The 16,865-nt window shown below is 40.6% G+C and overlaps 2 protein-coding genes across 3 annotated transcripts in view; one reads left to right on the forward strand and one right to left on the reverse strand.

Annotated features, from left to right (window-relative positions):
* LOC118342944 (collagen alpha-1(IX) chain-like) overlaps nt 1-6,459 on the forward strand; it is a 24,589-nt gene extending 18,130 nt beyond the window's left edge. The window contains exons 25-38 of the mRNA XM_035681639.1: nt 343-396; nt 1,491-1,535; nt 1,674-1,727; nt 1,809-1,862; nt 2,046-2,099; nt 2,337-2,408; nt 2,504-2,539; nt 2,621-2,665; nt 2,760-2,792; nt 2,897-3,043; nt 3,140-3,194; nt 3,312-3,506; nt 3,997-4,083; nt 5,648-6,459. Of these exons, the coding sequence (XP_035537532.1) occupies nt 343-396; nt 1,491-1,535; nt 1,674-1,727; nt 1,809-1,862; nt 2,046-2,099; nt 2,337-2,408; nt 2,504-2,539; nt 2,621-2,665; nt 2,760-2,792; nt 2,897-3,043; nt 3,140-3,194; nt 3,312-3,506; nt 3,997-4,083; nt 5,648-5,850 (1,134 nt within the window). The 3' untranslated portion in view covers nt 5,851-6,459. The remainder of the gene's footprint in view (nt 1-342; nt 397-1,490; nt 1,536-1,673; nt 1,728-1,808; nt 1,863-2,045; nt 2,100-2,336; nt 2,409-2,503; nt 2,540-2,620; nt 2,666-2,759; nt 2,793-2,896; nt 3,044-3,139; nt 3,195-3,311; nt 3,507-3,996; nt 4,084-5,647) is intronic.
* A 765-nt stretch (nt 6,460-7,224) lies between these two features.
* Nucleotides 7,225-16,865, reverse strand: part of col22a1 (collagen, type XXII, alpha 1) — a 64,646-nt gene continuing 55,005 nt past the window's right edge. For both annotated transcript variants that reach the window (XM_035681093.1, XM_035681094.1), the window contains exons 58-65: nt 14,808-14,879; nt 14,680-14,715; nt 14,547-14,591; nt 12,815-12,994; nt 12,620-12,686; nt 12,308-12,490; nt 11,007-11,084; nt 7,225-10,917 (exon numbers count right to left, since the gene is read on the reverse strand). In XM_035681093.1, the coding sequence (XP_035536986.1) occupies nt 10,724-10,917; nt 11,007-11,084; nt 12,308-12,490; nt 12,620-12,686; nt 12,815-12,994; nt 14,547-14,591; nt 14,680-14,715; nt 14,808-14,879 (855 nt within the window). In that variant the 3' untranslated portion in view covers nt 7,225-10,723. The remainder of the gene's footprint in view (nt 10,918-11,006; nt 11,085-12,307; nt 12,491-12,619; nt 12,687-12,814; nt 12,995-14,546; nt 14,592-14,679; nt 14,716-14,807; nt 14,880-16,865) is intronic.

Genomic DNA, 16,865 nt, shown 5'->3' on the forward strand with positions numbered 1-16,865 from the left:
AACTGGATATTTGGCGAGACCAATGGCCAAGTCCAAGAGGAATCCAAGTGCTAACAGATCTTTCTTGACAACAAAAGCGCATATTAGATAGATGGTTCTGATTGATGTGACCGGATGCAGGACGGGTGAAGGTCTGTCTGAATGGGAGGATGGCCAGACGCATCTGCCAGGCTCGAAGTTTGTGATTTTATCTGTCAAAAGCTACAAAGCCTCACACTGGTGAACAGAAAAAAAGCTATCCAAAGATCTAATCATGATGCTTTATCTTTTCTATAAGACATATATGCATATGGACTACTGTAATACTTGTTATACTTGTGTGCATAAACCTCTACTCAACAGGGAGAGCCTGGTACTCCTGGAGCTGTTGGTATCAGGGGGATTGTGGGAATTCCAGTAAGTCCAAATTATTTTTTATTAAATGTGTTTCTACATCAAAAACAAACCATCCACAGTGTCCGTGATATGTTATACTGGTAATTATGGCTTTGCATATATGTAGTATATTGCACAGTGAGTAAAAGCAAGGAATACTAATGGAGGACAAGCTGTTCTCTGAGGCCACAAAGCAGGTCAGATAAATAAAACATTAAAGTCAAACAACCAGCGGGAGGAAAAATCTAATGCCAAGAGCACATCGACCTTTGCCTGTAAGAATGTCAGGTGAGAGGCTACAGATATGGCTTGAGTGGTCAAACTGATTCTACAAGGATAGAAGCTATGCTCTCCTCTCCTGTCTCCTCTTTTATTTTGTAGATTTTGTAGAGTTGTAGAATTGTCAAGGCTTACATAAACTGCACACTAGGAACTTCATAGTGAATCATTTGCAAGCCACCATTGCAAAATGCATTTGTATAGTGTCCACTAATGACATTTAAAATGAGGTTATGTGTATGTTAGTGTTTGTTTTTGGTGCCATTTTACCTTTAAAAGTAATGGCCATTAATGATTACACATAAGTTAGCATACTTTTCTGTTTTACCTTTTTAGCCATGCCGCTAACCAAAATGAGGCCATATTTGATTGTTAGTTGGTCCACTACTTTGATCCAGACTAAAATATCTCAACAACTATCCAAAGACTTGCCATGGAGGACAGTTGTGGCTCCCTAAAGATGAATCTTAATCAGTTTTGGTGACCTGTTAGCATTTAGCATCATATAAAGAGCAAGAGAGACCATTTATGGAATGAGGTGGTCAAACAAAGACAGGACAAAAGTCAGGGCTGACTTATTTTAAGTTAGGTGCATACATTAACTAACGTAACCTAATTAACTTACGGCAAGAAACGTATGATCTGTTCCTGACCCTAACCAAGTACCTTTGTTGCCTGAACCAAACTGCAACTACATTTAAAAATTTATTTAGTTTTGATGCTACCTTTTTCCTGTTAAAACATCATAAATTCTTTCACCCCACATAAACATTGAAGCGTGTAGCAGCAATGACACATTCATTTTCTTTTTTCATGTGATGTGTGTTTGCGCCTAGGGGCTGCCAGGAAAGCAGGGAGTAGTTGGACCCCCTGGTGCAAAGGTAATTGGAATCCTCTCCTATTTAATGAGGCATGTCCCCATCGTACATCCAAAATTTTATTGCTGCAGAATAAAATTGAATACTGAGTTGATGGAAATAAAAACTTGAAGACTAACACAATTCCTGTTGTGGATTTAGGGCGACACTGGTGTTGAGGGAGGCATCGGGCCAGTCGGACTTCCTGGAAAAACTGTGAGAGTCGTAACACTCTAATTATATTCATCTATTTATCTGATAGTCATTTAACATCCATAGTCATCTGTTTACATGTAGGGTGAGCCTGGAAAAGATGGAGAAGATGGGAAACCGGGAGATAAAGGATCAACCGTGAGTGGACATTTACTTTTGTGTAGTTGTGTGTAGGTCATGTTAATTCTTCAGTTCCGGCTTCTTTTTAAACTGAAATTGGCGTTTAATTAGTGTTTGTTGCACTTTTTCTAGAGGTTTGAGATACATCAGTATGTGTAAACCAGAGTTGCTGTGTTAAGCGTATCTACAATCCATTTCCAGGGTGAAACAGGAAAACAAGGTCCAGTGGGAGCTCAAGGTCCTCAAGGCATCCAGGTGAGACATTACTAATATAGGATTGCAAGCATATACCAATACTTTGATCATTAAATCATAAGATCTCTATTTAACAGAGCACATACAATACTAGCAAAAATGCACTACAAAGCAGTTCACAATAAAGATGAAGAGAATTTATAGACACAAGATAATCAACATCACTACCAGCTTTGGAAAAAAATTCAAAATGTCAAAATGTATACAATAGATGCATATAAAATGTTATATTTCCAGGGTGGCAAAGGAGATAAAGGTGACACTGGTGCCAAAGGAATGAAGGGTCATACTGGGCTCAAAGGTGATCAGGTAGACAAATCTTATTTCACCTTTTAAACATCCACACTGATGAGAATCTTTAGGTGAAGTGAAGTTTGTAACGTTTTTTTTAATGTGTTGTCTAGGGGCCTATGGGACCAGTGGGACAAAAAGGAAGCCAGGTAATTATAATCTCTGTATTTGCTTCAAATGTTTCAGCGTCAGTACAGTAAACACACTCACCACGTTCCTTCTGTGAACAGGGCGACACAGGTCCAGCGGGAGATCTCGGGGTCAAGGGAGACCAGGTATGTGGAGCTATGTTTTGTTTGGTTGAAAAAATGTGACGACCCGTCTGTGAGTGGACTTGGAAGACGTCAACTAAACTTTGTGTGTTTTCAGGGCCCTCCTGGTGTTACTGGAATCAAAGGAGAGGTATTAAAACGTTTTGTTTCTGTTGCTTAAGGATCATTTCACATAGAACCCCTGCACAACAAGGAATTAAGAATGGTAAAAAATGTGTTAATTTCCACCTTAAGCGTGGAGAGAAGGGCCAGAGTGGAGCTACAGGAGATACTGGCAGACCAGGCCAGCCGGGCCACGAGGGTTTGTCTGGTCCAATGGGAGCTCGAGGACTGGAGGGAGAACCAGGCCTTCCTGGAACACCAGGCCCCAGAGGTCTACCTGTAAGTGTTACCATTGCCAATGTAGAGTATGTAGCCTACTGTACAGTACTGTGGTATATTAGTTGGACTAATAACTGTTCATTCATTAAACCACAGGGCCCAAAAGTGAGTGATGACAAGCTTCGCGAGATGTGCTCAGTGGTTGTTGGAGGTGCTTTGTTTTCTTTAATTTGACCTTATCACATCCATATCTCCTCTATATTTAACCCATGGTCAAACTAATCACTTAAACAGTACTTATAAGCTGATTTGTTCTTTGTCTAACTAGAGCAATTAGCCGAGTTTATGAAAGAGTTTATGAAGAAGCCAGCAGCCATTGGTGCTCCTGGTATTCCTGGACCGTCAGGACCTCCAGGCCCCGCTGGACCAGCTGGAGTGGCAGGAGCAGCAGGAACCCCTGGGCCGATGGGTCCCAAAGGCCATCCAGGCTTCTTTGGACTTCCAGGCATACCAGGCAAGAAAGGTCAGTAAGCCTGAAACCATTCTCCACTACTCAAAACTGAACTCCAACAGAGCCAGTTTGCAGTTAACCAAAACGGCTGGCTTCAGCAATCTTCAGAAGAGCCTTAAGTGGTTTGCAAATACCGAATGTGTTTCACCAGTGCTGTGATAGATAACCTGTGCCTTTGCCTCTCCTTTATTTTCTTGGAAAGCATCCAGAACTAATACAGTGGATTTAGTGGCAAGAAATTAAATGAAGCCTTTACTAAAAACAAGACTGTGGGTCCTGGCAGTAAGCCTTTGTCTTCACACTGGCACAGAACACTGAAAAGAAGTTGCATAGAGCGCTCTGCAGATGGAAGGGATTCACCCATGCATAATATTATACAATCAATGATTCACTAAACAAGGCTGAATCAGAGCCATTAAGTTTCCTAATTACATCCCCATAACTGTGAAAACAGTATGCCTCTCTCATCTCAGCAATAATTTGTGTGTCCTCTATTCTGCAGGTGATGCTGGTGAAAAGGGAGATAAGGGAGACAAGGGAGAGGACGGTGTAGGAATCAAAGGAAGCCCAGGCGCACCAGGTGCAGCAGGTAAGGCTCAATTCTTGTTATAATTAGAGCACATCACTGCTGAGAGGAAAAGGTCTTTAAAATGTCTGCATTTCTCTTTATTAAAGCTGCAGTAGGTACTCTTTATAAAAAAAAACTTTTCACTGTAGCCTTACATTTATACATGAGACCAACCAAAGGCAAGAAAGATAGTTGATTGATTGTTGAGTATCAATCCCAGGGAGTCAAGGAGGATCTTGGCTCCTCTTAATAAGACGTGAGCTCCCCTAAAACTTTTGACAATTTGCTATTTTTGCATCATGGTTTTTGCGTAAAACTACTAATAATAGCTACTATTTATGTATGATTGTGCTTGAGGGTGATTCATCACTAATTCACTTTAATAAATAAACTGTTATTCTTTCCATTACCTTTGAAGTGTGGCTGCACAATATCATTAACTTCAGATCAGAAAATATACATACAATATACAGAAAATAAACTTTCCTAGTCCCACTTAGTCTGCACACTGAATCGCCATTGTTGATTATTCTATTTTGTAGTCAGCATACTGTGCGTCATGGTCAGTCCACCGCCCAGCGACAGTTGAAAAAGTGAGCTCCCAGATAGCCATGCTATAGTTTGCTGTTTGTAGAAACAGCATTCAAGCTTCCAGCCTCTGGGTAGGCGTTTCCAATGACAGTGGTGGACTTACTTTTGAGGTTTTGAGCTATGAGACACGCTGTTAAAGAGGCTCTTCACAGTTTACCTGCAAAGAACTTAAGTCACTGTGTATCACTAAGGTCTAACAAACATGCTCAATGTTGCGTCACTCACAGCTGGAGCACTGCTACGGACTGATATGAAACTCTCCCAGTTAAATCATCAGTGCAAAAGATAAACAACTGTGTTTGAAAAAATCTGGATCTTTGATAAAAAGTCTTGAAGGCACAAGCCTTATGTAAATAAAAACCTCGAAGTAGAAGTTAATTACTAATAACTCCCAAGGTGCATGTCAGCAAGAAACATCAAATCACAGAGCCTAAAATTCTCTTACATGTTCCATAAACGGTGGGTGCAGTCTGCGTCACTTTTGGATTAATTCAGCCCCCATGGCTTTTATTCCCAATTGCAACTCTGATCTCTACCACTACTGGCTTCCTCACATGGCAACAGCAGCCGAGGCTCATGCGTATTGTAGTATTTAGAGCCCTCAGCAAAAATGACGGACAAAACTTGATTTTTCAGAAACACGGCTGAAATATTTAAAATTTGTTGTCAAAACATAAACCTTTTGAATCTTTACATTATCTGAGAGAGTCCAGTGTTTCTGTGTAACTTAAGTGACATTAATGATATTGCAGAAGAATACATTTTTAATTGGAAAACAAAATTAAAAGCATTGAAAAATATATCCAGAACCAGTAGCCATTGGGAACCATTTAGTGCACACCCACACAGTTCCAGCAATCAATTTACAATATACAGTCAAGTCAAAACTAACATGGTGAATATACACTATATTTATATACTAATACCTTTGCCAAAAATAATTTTATGGACTGTTTGACTTTGACATTTCATGTGTTTTCTATCTGAACCTCAGGTGCACCAGGTGCTCCCGGTATTGGCAAGGATGGCAAAAATGGAGAACGTGGTGAGCCAGGAAGTCCTGGTTCCCCAGGAGCAGCCGGTCCAAGGGGATCTTCAGGGCCACCTGGGCTTTGTGATCCATCAACCTGTACAGGCAGACTTCCACCTTTCTATATGGTCAGCGGAAAGAAGTCCGCCGGCTACAAAAACCCATGAGGCATCACAGCTCATTGACACACTCCAGTTTTTATCCTGCGGTGACCACGTTTTGGGCTTTCCAGAAGTCCAGGGCATGGTGATCTTTGGGAGTCTTCAAATGTCTCCATCTGAACCATGGATCTAAGAGACGCAAAGGGAAACAGAGACAAGGCACAATTGTAGAATACTGTATAGACGTTTTAACTTGTATGTGATTTTAGTGAGAGCTTATCTAATGTTCACAGATATCTGCTACTGATGCCAAAGCAACTTCTTCCAACCGACGACAGGCCTGAAGGCCCACGAGTTGTCCCATACAAATGCATGCAGAAAATGCTGACTCCTATTTCCAGGAAAACAAATATGGACAGGGTGTGAAGTATTACAATGGCATGTACTTTTTCAACCCTAGCTACATGTAAAGTCTACAGCATACCAGGTGCCATATTGACCCACTGATTCTCCGCTGCAGTCATGAGCCACTTAGGAACAGAATTTGGTAAAATGAAACGTTTTGAGTCCTTGCTTCCAAAACAAAACTACAAAAAAATTTCCCATTAACATCTTCAGATTTCACTGCACAAGTCAACCCGAGCTGACTACTCCAACAATGTGCTTTCTCATTTAGGATCATACATGTGTTTTGCCTGATGTTCTTTTTCAAACAATTTAATAAAGTGATATGTTTTGGAAATGTGTGCACTAGTGTATTGAGAGTGTTTAATGGAACACAAAATCTATCTTAGAGCTGCTGCATCTTACGTTCTATTAGTATTAAAATTCAAAGATAACAATAAGTCAGATGATTACATAGCACAAATAACCTTCCTAATTCCTGCCCCTTTTTGCTCTGTGCTCCAATAACAGTTGAGCAACCTTGGGAAGAATCAATTTAGAGAATTAAGTAGATAGGTATGCACATGACAAGGTGGTCGATCAATGAAATTCCACTCTACAGTACGATGGTTTTGTATTGAAAACAAGGTCCCCGGGTTGTTATGGATATAATCTAGATTCAGGAGGGCATTTCACTGTTGCCTGGTTACAAAGGAGAGTCACCATCATCCCTGCCTCTGTCGGCACAGCACAAATACATTCCCAGATCAAACATGACCTTTAGCAAGCTGCTGGAGAGTTAACGTAGCAGCCGTCCTAAGGACATCCCTTTGATTTAATAGATTGTATCATGGCTCAGAGCCAGTGGATTTAAAGTTGTGTGCATAAGTGAAAGGATGCACATGGTTCATAAAATTTGATTCAGCGAAAGACTGGTGATTGCTTTATATTTTCAGTTTACAGATGCAGCATTGAACATGATGAATGGCAGAAGGGGTGTAGAAGTCAAAGGGACCTTATTTTAGCATTGCCTATTTAAAAACAAAGCAAAGCCTGTTTTATAAAATGAATCTGTTCCAGTCTTTATTATACAGTACAGTACATGTGTCTTTCCAATACTTACAATATTCTACTAATTTAAAATATCTTAGCACCAATTCATCAGGAAAAAAGGGGAAAAACAGGTTAATACATTTTTACTGCATTAAAACACAATTGTATTGGTTTAAATCCTGATAACTTTAACTTTAAAATCTTTCAATTAGCAAAAATAGCTAATTTGAATAATGAAAGATGTTTGGCTAATATGCACAACAAAACTGTAAGCTGTGTGCTGCAACTTACTTACCATCCCACCCTGTAACACATCTATTGGCAACTGAATCAAGCATTTACAAAACCAAGAAAGGGCAATACTGATGCGGTTTGATTGTGCAATAATAAATCACTGACAAAGAAGCAGCTAATAGAAAGATATATTAAATGGTATGACATGGCAGGTAATTCATTCCAATCACACATTTAGGACCAAACAATGATTCTGAACCTAATGTACCATAAAACTTATAAAAGCAGGTTCCTATATAGAAGCAGGTCTCCTTTACTAGCCTAGTGTGGCCATACATTTTGCCAAATAAATGCAGGTCTCAATTAGAAGCCTGGTCTGGATTTTATAGGAAGTATCTGGATGTATAAAACCTCTTAAAGCCCACCGGGTCGCCTGCTTGAGCGAGTTTTAAGTTGTTTAGTTTGTCTACACAAATATAAATGTTTAAACCTTTGTCAATATGGACATGCTGCACATTAGTTAGATTCTCCACAATTCAATTGTTTGGTTCATTTTAAGAAAACTATGAGCACTACAATATAATATTATTCAGAATTACCGGCATGGTAAACAAAATACCAGCTGCCGTAAAACAACGTTCCCGTTGAAGGCGGCAGCATGAAATTTAACCTATTTAAGTTGTCAAATTTGCTTAAGAAAACTCAAGAGAAGCAGCACATTCACATAGTATTTCCATCTGTGCTGGCAAGAGTTTTGTGCTAAAGGAATTTAAGGCCTGTCCCCAATAAAGGCAGGCTGAGTTCAGTGATTTAAGCAAATAAACACCCGGGCTATTATCAGAAGTTTTATGGTAGTTTTAGTGATACGAACATTTCTCAGAGGCAGAGCTGTTCTGAAGGCAAGATACATCCCAGAGGTGCTGTAACATCTACAGTTTTGTTGGCAACATATTGTACATAAAAAAGTTGAAAAAGCAGCTAGTGAGCATAGCTGGCCAGCCTATATTAAACTAGCCATTTTTATGTATTAATGCAAGCTAGCAAGCTAACCTAATGCTATGGACATGAGCTTTTTTATTAAAATGTTTCTATTTTGAACCATAACTGTAACTATGTAACTTTAGTTGAAGAGAGGCCATTGTCACATGTGGAAACATGTAAATGTAAATGTTAAATTCAACCTTTTGCTAACATTAGCATTAACACTAGCCACCAATAAGCTATTGGTCATACCAGACCGAGTGAGGCTACAGCAGGAAAACCCCTGAGTGTACAGAATTTAGCAAGGGTGCACTTTATTGTTCATGAACTCAACTTTTCATTTGTTAAATGAAGAATGTGCTGTTAATTCTTTCAAAAATGACACAACTTCAACAAATGAAATTACTCCTGCCTCCAGAGCAGCCGAGAAATATTTGTCAAACTAAAACCTCCAGTCTGCTTTACTAACATCTTCAAAACTAAGTTGTGTCAGAGCCACAGCTTTACATTCTTTATGAATGACTTCCCAAAAGGTAACCTGAGCAAGAGATTGTAAGTATGGCTGGCCCATACAATCATAATCCGTGACCTGTAGGTCATACCGTATGTTTTGGCGTGTTTCTTTATGTTTTCAAAAGGAAGACAAATGTGATACCTTTTGTGGAGGCTATTTAATAGATTTTAGATGACCAGCACATCTGAGGTTAGGGAGAGGTGTAATTGGTCCATGAGGGACATAAGACAAAAAATCTTCTTAATGGTTACCACAACTGCTCTGGTCATCAGGATGCATGGAAGCAACGCTCCAATTTAGGGTTCCAGGGGACAAATAAGAAAAGCAGAGTCTTTTCAGAACGGGTCTGAGCTGCCGGGCACTGCCACAGCGTAGGCACTTATTAAGCCCCACTGAACAGAAAGGAAGTGACACATTTAAAGAAAGCAGTGTGAAACAAGCAGCTTTTCAAGAAAGGTGAACAAAGGCTGCAATTATACCATCTCCTTAAAGCTGTTTACTGCTCGGGTCTATGCATACCTCAAAGCGAGAATGACCAGAGCCACTTCATTAAACATAAAAGTACAAATCTAACAGTGACATTTCGTCCTGTCTCGACATCTCTGTTTTTAGACTCAGGTTTAATAGCTATCCTGTGGGTGAGCTTAGAACAAATCATTGCATGGCATGTATGAATTATGCACAAGTGTCATGTTATTACTGTTTTGGACAGATTTTCAAGCAAATCTAAATTACTTCCATTTCAAAATGAGATATCCACCTTTAAAAGATACAAATTCATACCATTTCATTGATAGTGTGAGCACTGTGTTGCAATTTTTAGGCAAATAAACTGAATTTTGGAATGAAATCCTTCAAATCTCTCCCAAAGCTTGAAACAACATCGCCAAGGCTCTAATTTATGAGTAATTTCTGTTGCCTCCAAAATTTTGTTTTATTTCTGTCTAAATAAATCAGACATGTTCACTTTGTTTAAGGGGGATTTTTCTAACAGTTTTTGGGTGCCAATACTTTCCAAACACTACATAAGAACAATGCTACCAGCCTGGAGGCAAGAATTGCACAAATGTGGTCATCATCACTCTCCACACTAACTCATTAACACTCCTCCTACACAAAATCACTATTGGTGTTTAAGATCGTGCCTCACAGTCTGTCCCCCCTCCCCCTTCCCATCAATGACAATAAAACAGATAATTCCCTTGACTGAGTAATTACCAGTAGACTGGTAGAAGATCCCTAGCGTGAGAACAATTTAGTGAGCAGTGACTGACATCTATTGCTCGATGTAGGACAGCGTGGGCTGCGAATGGTAATTGATACAAAATGGTGTGAGGCAGGAAAAAGGAAAGACTGTGGTGCAGACATATTCCTGCAAGAAATTGCCTTACTGACGTTTTTTGGTAATTACTGATGAAACGATACAATATCAGACTCCCAAATCTTAACTCCCGATGGGGGGGGGGTTTAAGAGGAGGGAATTGTATCATCCTCGTTATCTCCCTATATATTTTACAGGAAGCATGCAAGTGAGGAAAAAACTGTTTAGCTGCCCTCTTTACCCCATATTAAATCAGAAAAATACCTTTGATGCTTAATCCCCATCCATCCCACGCTTCATACCAAAAAAAAACAAAGAATCTGACCGGCAGCACAAGTTGCTTCAGCCCTCCAAACTGAGGTTATCTTGAAAAAGAAAAGTTCTTGATTCAGACTGACACGACCAAGTTCATAAATACAGCTGGACTTCAAGCTCTTTGTGTCTCCTCTTTCTTAAGACCCCTTGACATTTTTGGTGTGGGGTCTGTGTGCCAGGCTGGCGTAGTAGGCACACTGGCTGGGGTCACATTGACCAGGAGGACCTGGAGGTCCAGGTTGACCGTGGGGGCCGGGATTTCCTGGCTCTCCCTGGGCTCCAGCTTGTCCTGGGCTTCCGTCTTTGCCATAACCAGGCATACCGGCAGGTCCTACAGTGGGAAGAGAAACAATTAGGGGCCAAATTGGTTGAAACCAACCAAATAAGAATGAATACAGTAAGTAAGAGACTGGTTGTTACCTATGGGGCCAGAGGGTCCTTGCTCTCCTCGTTCACCGATACCAGGTTCTCCCTTTTCTCCTTTTGTTCCTTTCTCACCTGAAAGGAACAGGAAATCAGCATGGTCACAATGATTGCACCTTATCAGCTGTTGTATTTATTAATAAGCAGTTCAGAACAGCCATGAGCATTACTGTATGATGAAATTGATTCATGACATGTATATAGTTCTCCAGTCTTTTAGGGTATGATTAAAGTTGCAGTGGATATGAGTTTGAATGGAAGAAGAGGGCTAACAGTTGGACAGTTAAAGAGCAAGTATATTTTAGAAAGGTTGTCTGAGCAGTAGTGTGGAATAAATGGACTGTTTGGAATATCAGCCCTTTCCCTGTGTCTGTGTACCAAGCCTTTGGACTGTAGCATGATCATTCTCTGCTCAGCTTTTTGTATAATATCTTCTGTGGAGTGTGATCAAGTTTGTGATTCCTTGGATGATGTAATTGGGCTCATGTGTTTAAGCTGGATTCACAGGATCACAAAATCACACGACAATAAATCTTACCAGGCTTAAAGGCTATGCACTTGTGTCCGAAACCACAGTGGTTTGGGGAAACCAAAGCAGTGTGATGCAGTAAGAAGCAAAAACTATAATGGCGGCTGCTAAAGAGGTTAGCATAGATGCTGCTAGCATGAGTTACAGCAGAACTGGTTCCAAGGATAACTTCCTAGACTGTTCTGTGTAACAAACCATTTGGTGCACTCAGGTTAGTGCTGGAATACTACTATATCACTTCCTTGTTTCTCCGCTGGTTACATTGGCAACCTTACAGTTGTGACAGGATTTCAGGACATCACTGTGTCCCGCCAAGAAATTCTCTGGCACCCTACACCTTGACATTTTCACTCTTGGGTTTTAGTATGGATTCAATAAGTGAGACATAACGAGTTTATTAGTGAGCTTTAAAGGAGCTGGTACTGTAGGCGGAATTTGTTGCCCTTACAGAGAGTTAGGCTAGCAGTTTCCCACTGCTTCCATCCCTTGTGCTAAGCTAACTGTTTCTTGGTTGTAGCGTTATATTTAGCGTGCAGACATTAAAGTGGTATCAATCTTCTCTCAAGAGTATTTTCCAAATAAAATTGAGCTGAACACGAAGCAGTTTTAATGACAAAGTTCTATTGAAGACATCAAGTTCAAATCTCAACTCCAATTTCCAAGTTGAGAATTGGGAAGTAGTAAACACTGTAGTAGCAAACTATAGAAGAACAAAAACCTTAAAAAGGACACACACAACCAATAACACTGCTGTGAGCCTTTATCTTACCTTTAGGGCCCATGGGTCCCCTGGGTCCTTCTCCTCCATTCTGTCCAGGCATACCGGGCTCTCCAGGGGGGCCAGGTCGTCCACTGCCGCCATCCTTACCCGGAGGGCCTGGAGGACCTGGACGGCCCGCTGTACTCTTCACATGGGATGGCTGGATCTGAGCCATAAGGTAAGCCATTTTGGCTGGACAGAAAAGAAAATTTATTAAAAAAATATAACTCTGTTAGGTTCTCCTAAATTAGCCCACATGAAGCAAATGTCTCTCTGAGATCTACAGGCAAGACGAGACCCAAGTAGATATTGCCTCCTTACCATCTAATTGTTTTGCCAGCTCCTCCTGGATGAGCCGTCTCATCTGCTCCAGTGATACTGACTCTCCCTGAGACAACAAAGATGGTAATGATTAACTCAATTATTTATAATTGAATGGAAATCATCTGCTGTCAATATTACTGTGCCATGAACATTGTTTCAAAATGAAATTAAGCTCTCAGGAATAAGACTCACTCTTTGGCCTGGGACACCAGGGTTTCCTGAAGGTCCTTGTGGCCCAGGAGCTCCTATTTCTCCTGGTGGTCCTGACATACCCATCATCCCTGTGTGGCCCTTTCTGCCTGGGGGTCCTGGGTTTCCTGGCATGCCTGGATCTCCTGAATGTCCTTTATCTCCCTTCATACCTGGATCTCCCTGGATTAGATGACAGCAATTGTAAATGTTCAGGCTTGAAGGAGCTATTTGAACCCCACCAACCAAAAGAAAAACAAACCCAAATTCCACCGGGCACGTTCTTGGCAAGGCTCTGAATTTCACCAGAAGCGTACCAAAAGTGTCTGCTCTGAACAATGTGGAATACGTGGCTGGTCTATTTTTGCTGGAAGCTGGGACCCACTCGTGTTAAGCGGCACAAAGCAAATCGCACTGACAGGAAGTCAGAAACATAAACGACATAGAGAATCCAATCAATTATCAAAATAAAATACTGTGTATATTTATGCTAGAGCAACACTGATCTAGTAAAACACCAGACTAGAAGTCAATCAGTCAAATGCAGGTTAGAAGAGATTTTAGGCGGAGAAACACACTGTAATGTATCCTTTTTAAGGACAAAATATATGAACAATGTATGGCAAGCAACACACTCTGAAGGCGCTCCCCCTCTGAAACACTCTCTGTGTATCTGTGTTATGAAGCCGTGCCCAGTGCCGTGCCCAGTGGAATCTGGGGTAAGTGTTGGAATAATGGAAATAAAACAAGGGTTGCAGGCAGCAGTGGGACATATCAGGGCACATGCATGGCTGTGTATACAGTATAAACAGAATCAGAATCAGAAATACTTCATTGATCCCCGGGGTGGAAATTTGTTCATTACAGTTTTCTACTCACACAACGTTAGGGAAATAGTACTTATATACAATATCTAACACAATATATAGAATAGAAAAAGTAGGTATATACATATAGTAAAGTAAAAATAAAATGGAAATAGAAATATAATAAGAGCTTAAGAGATATAATAAGATAGTAAGAGCCTATATATGAAGTAAAAGTAAATCTAAACACAAGTGTAAACCATTCCACAGTAATGGGAGGAGGACCAGATGAATGTAGAGTTAGTCTGTTTACAAATGACAAAGCTATTAACAAAACAATTTTTGCCATTCTGCATGCACTTTTGAGACATCCCCTAACTTCGGCTCATTTATTTTACTGTGTCATATTTGTTTACATTTTTGCCAAATCTGCATCATGAAAGGTCCTTCTGCTTTGGCTACTAGCAGGTCTTGTGCGCAGTATACAGACAACAATCACCTGGATTACTCTGATCCCGAAGAAGAAGTCAGCCTCCTTGGGCAACCCTGTGGTTCAGGGGTTAAGAACAGCAATGGTCTACCTCGATTCCTATCATCTCTCCATTATCGTTATCTAGTAAACGTATTACAACAGTGCCCCTTTCTGTATTTGGTTGTGTCCTCTGTTCTTGAAACGTGTTTCTTTATTTGTTTGTATCTCCTCACTTGTATGTATGCACATATGATCAATTTGTCTTCTTCATTTGCTTGTGTTTTGTCAAATTTCATGTGCAAGTTGCTGTGCCTTAACTTTCAGAGCCATGCTAATAAGATACTACAAAAAATGCAAAAAAGTCTGATTATTATGATCCTAAAGGTCTGAGTGTTTGACTGACTCACTTGCATCAAACAATTGTATCAATCAGGTGCATCTATTATCTAGCACTCACCTTATCTCCTTTGTTGCCACGATCACCAACTCTACCTGGCATCCCCTACAAAAGACAACAAACAGTGGATGTGAGCAAGAAATCTATTTATTCTATATCACATTAGTCACCTGTGGATTTATGAAGCGCTTACCTGTTTTCCCTCTGGGCCAATTGGACCGAGTGGACCCTGGAAATTAAGATAAAAGTTAACATGATCCACAGCTTATTATATAGCTGCAAGTAATCTTTTAATCAGAAAATGTAAAATCTACCACTCACCGCAGGGCCTTTAGGTCCACTAAAGCCTGGTAATCCTGGGTTTCCAGGCTCTCCCTTGTCCCCTCTAAGACCCTGTACGAGAGCAGAGACATGGCCGTTCGTCACATGGTGCACACATGTCATACTGTACTTGTATTCTAAAAGCCTTGCTCATTACTGAGGATTCAGCTAGATTAACATTTAGCTGCAGTTCTTATCAACAGGCAGCAGAGCTGTGGATAAAAATCTCATAAACCAATCTTGCGGTGGGACATGCCAGCTTGAAAAGATTAAAATTCATATTTACAGGGGACATGTGGGCCTGAAGACAAGCTGGTTATGGCAACCTCAGAGTGAATGAATTTATTAATGCTCGCAGAAATTACAGTGTTCACTTCTTTCTCTTTCTGTTCTTGAATGAAAACACTATCTTTCGCTGATTCTTTCCACTCACTACATTCTCCTCTCTCTGTGCGTAAAATTTGAACATCTGATATCATTTTTGGCAATATCTGATCCCACTTCTGACTACCTTCACCCTCCACTGAAATCACTTTCTATCTCCTCTTCTAACCTTTCTGCATATGGCTTCTGTCCTCCTTCCTCCTCCAGGCTATTTCTGATGATCTGCTCCCTCTGCTGACTGATATTATCAACTCCTCTCTGATAGCTGGCTGCCTATCATCTGCCCTCGAGTTAGCAACAGTTACTCATCCTCACAAGAAAACGTCCCCCAGCTCACGGACCAGCGTACAGCTCCATCTATTTCTTGCCAAAACACTTTTTGTTGCGAGTGATACCAGCATGTCAAATAAAAAATTCTCCTCACTCAAAAGATCTTACTATCTTGATCTGCAACATTTGCTTTCCGTTACATACAGTATCATATCTGTCATAATGCCTCCCCCTCTTCTTTATCTCCAGGCTAGCCCGTGGTGTTCCCATGTTGGAAAATAAGAAAATGCCACAAAAGTGCCCACTTGGATACCCCTATGGGAGATTAAACATGATAAGGTCCCCTATAGAGTGCCCTACTTTCTAGAAAATTAGTTGGCCACTAGGTGCCTCTAAATGGTTAAATAGTTAAAGCTCCAGTAGGTAATATTTATAAAAATAACTGTGTGATATTTGGTGAAACCATCCTGACAGTAGTTCATGAGACAGATCATCTGTGAAAAAATCTGGTTCATCTGGCTCCTCCTAGTGCTCCTTATGGCATTTACAAGAATCCACCAGGCCTGAATGGAAACAACTAATCAGAGCTGAACTAAATGTGGAGCTTTAAAACTAACTAGAGATGCTGACATACAGAAGTAGCTTAGATATCTATGGTTAAATGACAAGTAACAAAAGTCAAATGCATGCATTAATGAGCAGCGGTGGTCGAGGTGTGCTTTGCAGGCACACTAATAAGCCTGAGGAATAATAGTAGTGTGCTTTGCAGGCACACTAATAATAATAAGCCCGAGGAATAATAGTAGTGTGCTTTGCAGGCACACTAATAATAATAAGTACGAGGAATAATAGTAGTGTGCTTTGCAGGCACACTAATAATAATGAGGAATAATAGTAGTGTGCTTTGCAGGCACACTAATAAGAACAATAATAATAATAAGTCAGAGGAATAAATAGTTAGTGTTGGCTTTGCAGGGCACACTAATAGGAGGCAAGGAGGAAGAATAGTAGGTGTGGCTTTGCAGCGACCACTAATCAATAAGCCCGAGGAATAACTAGTAGTGTGTGCTTTGGCCAGGCACCACCTCCATATAAGGTAGCCCGAGGAATAATAGTAGTGTGCTTTGCAGGCACACTAAATAAGCACGAGGAATAATAGTAGTGTGCTTTGCAGGCACACTACATATTGCCCGAGGAATGTGTAGGTGGTGCTTGCTTGGCAGGCACACTAATATAGGGCCCGTATAAGTTGAGGTATATAGTAGGTGGCTGCTTTGCAGGCCCTATACGTAATAATGTGCATCGAGGAGCGATGAAATGTGTGCTTGCTTTGGCAGGCACACTACATAATATAGACATGAAGGCAGCGAGGAAGAATAGTAGTGTGCTTTGCAGCACACTTAA

This window comes from Morone saxatilis, unplaced genomic scaffold (assembly GCF_004916995.1).
Source record: "Morone saxatilis isolate NCDOM2014 unplaced genomic scaffold, NCSU_SB_2.0 Contig9, whole genome shotgun sequence".
NCBI lineage: Eukaryota > Metazoa > Chordata > Actinopteri > Moronidae > Morone > Morone saxatilis.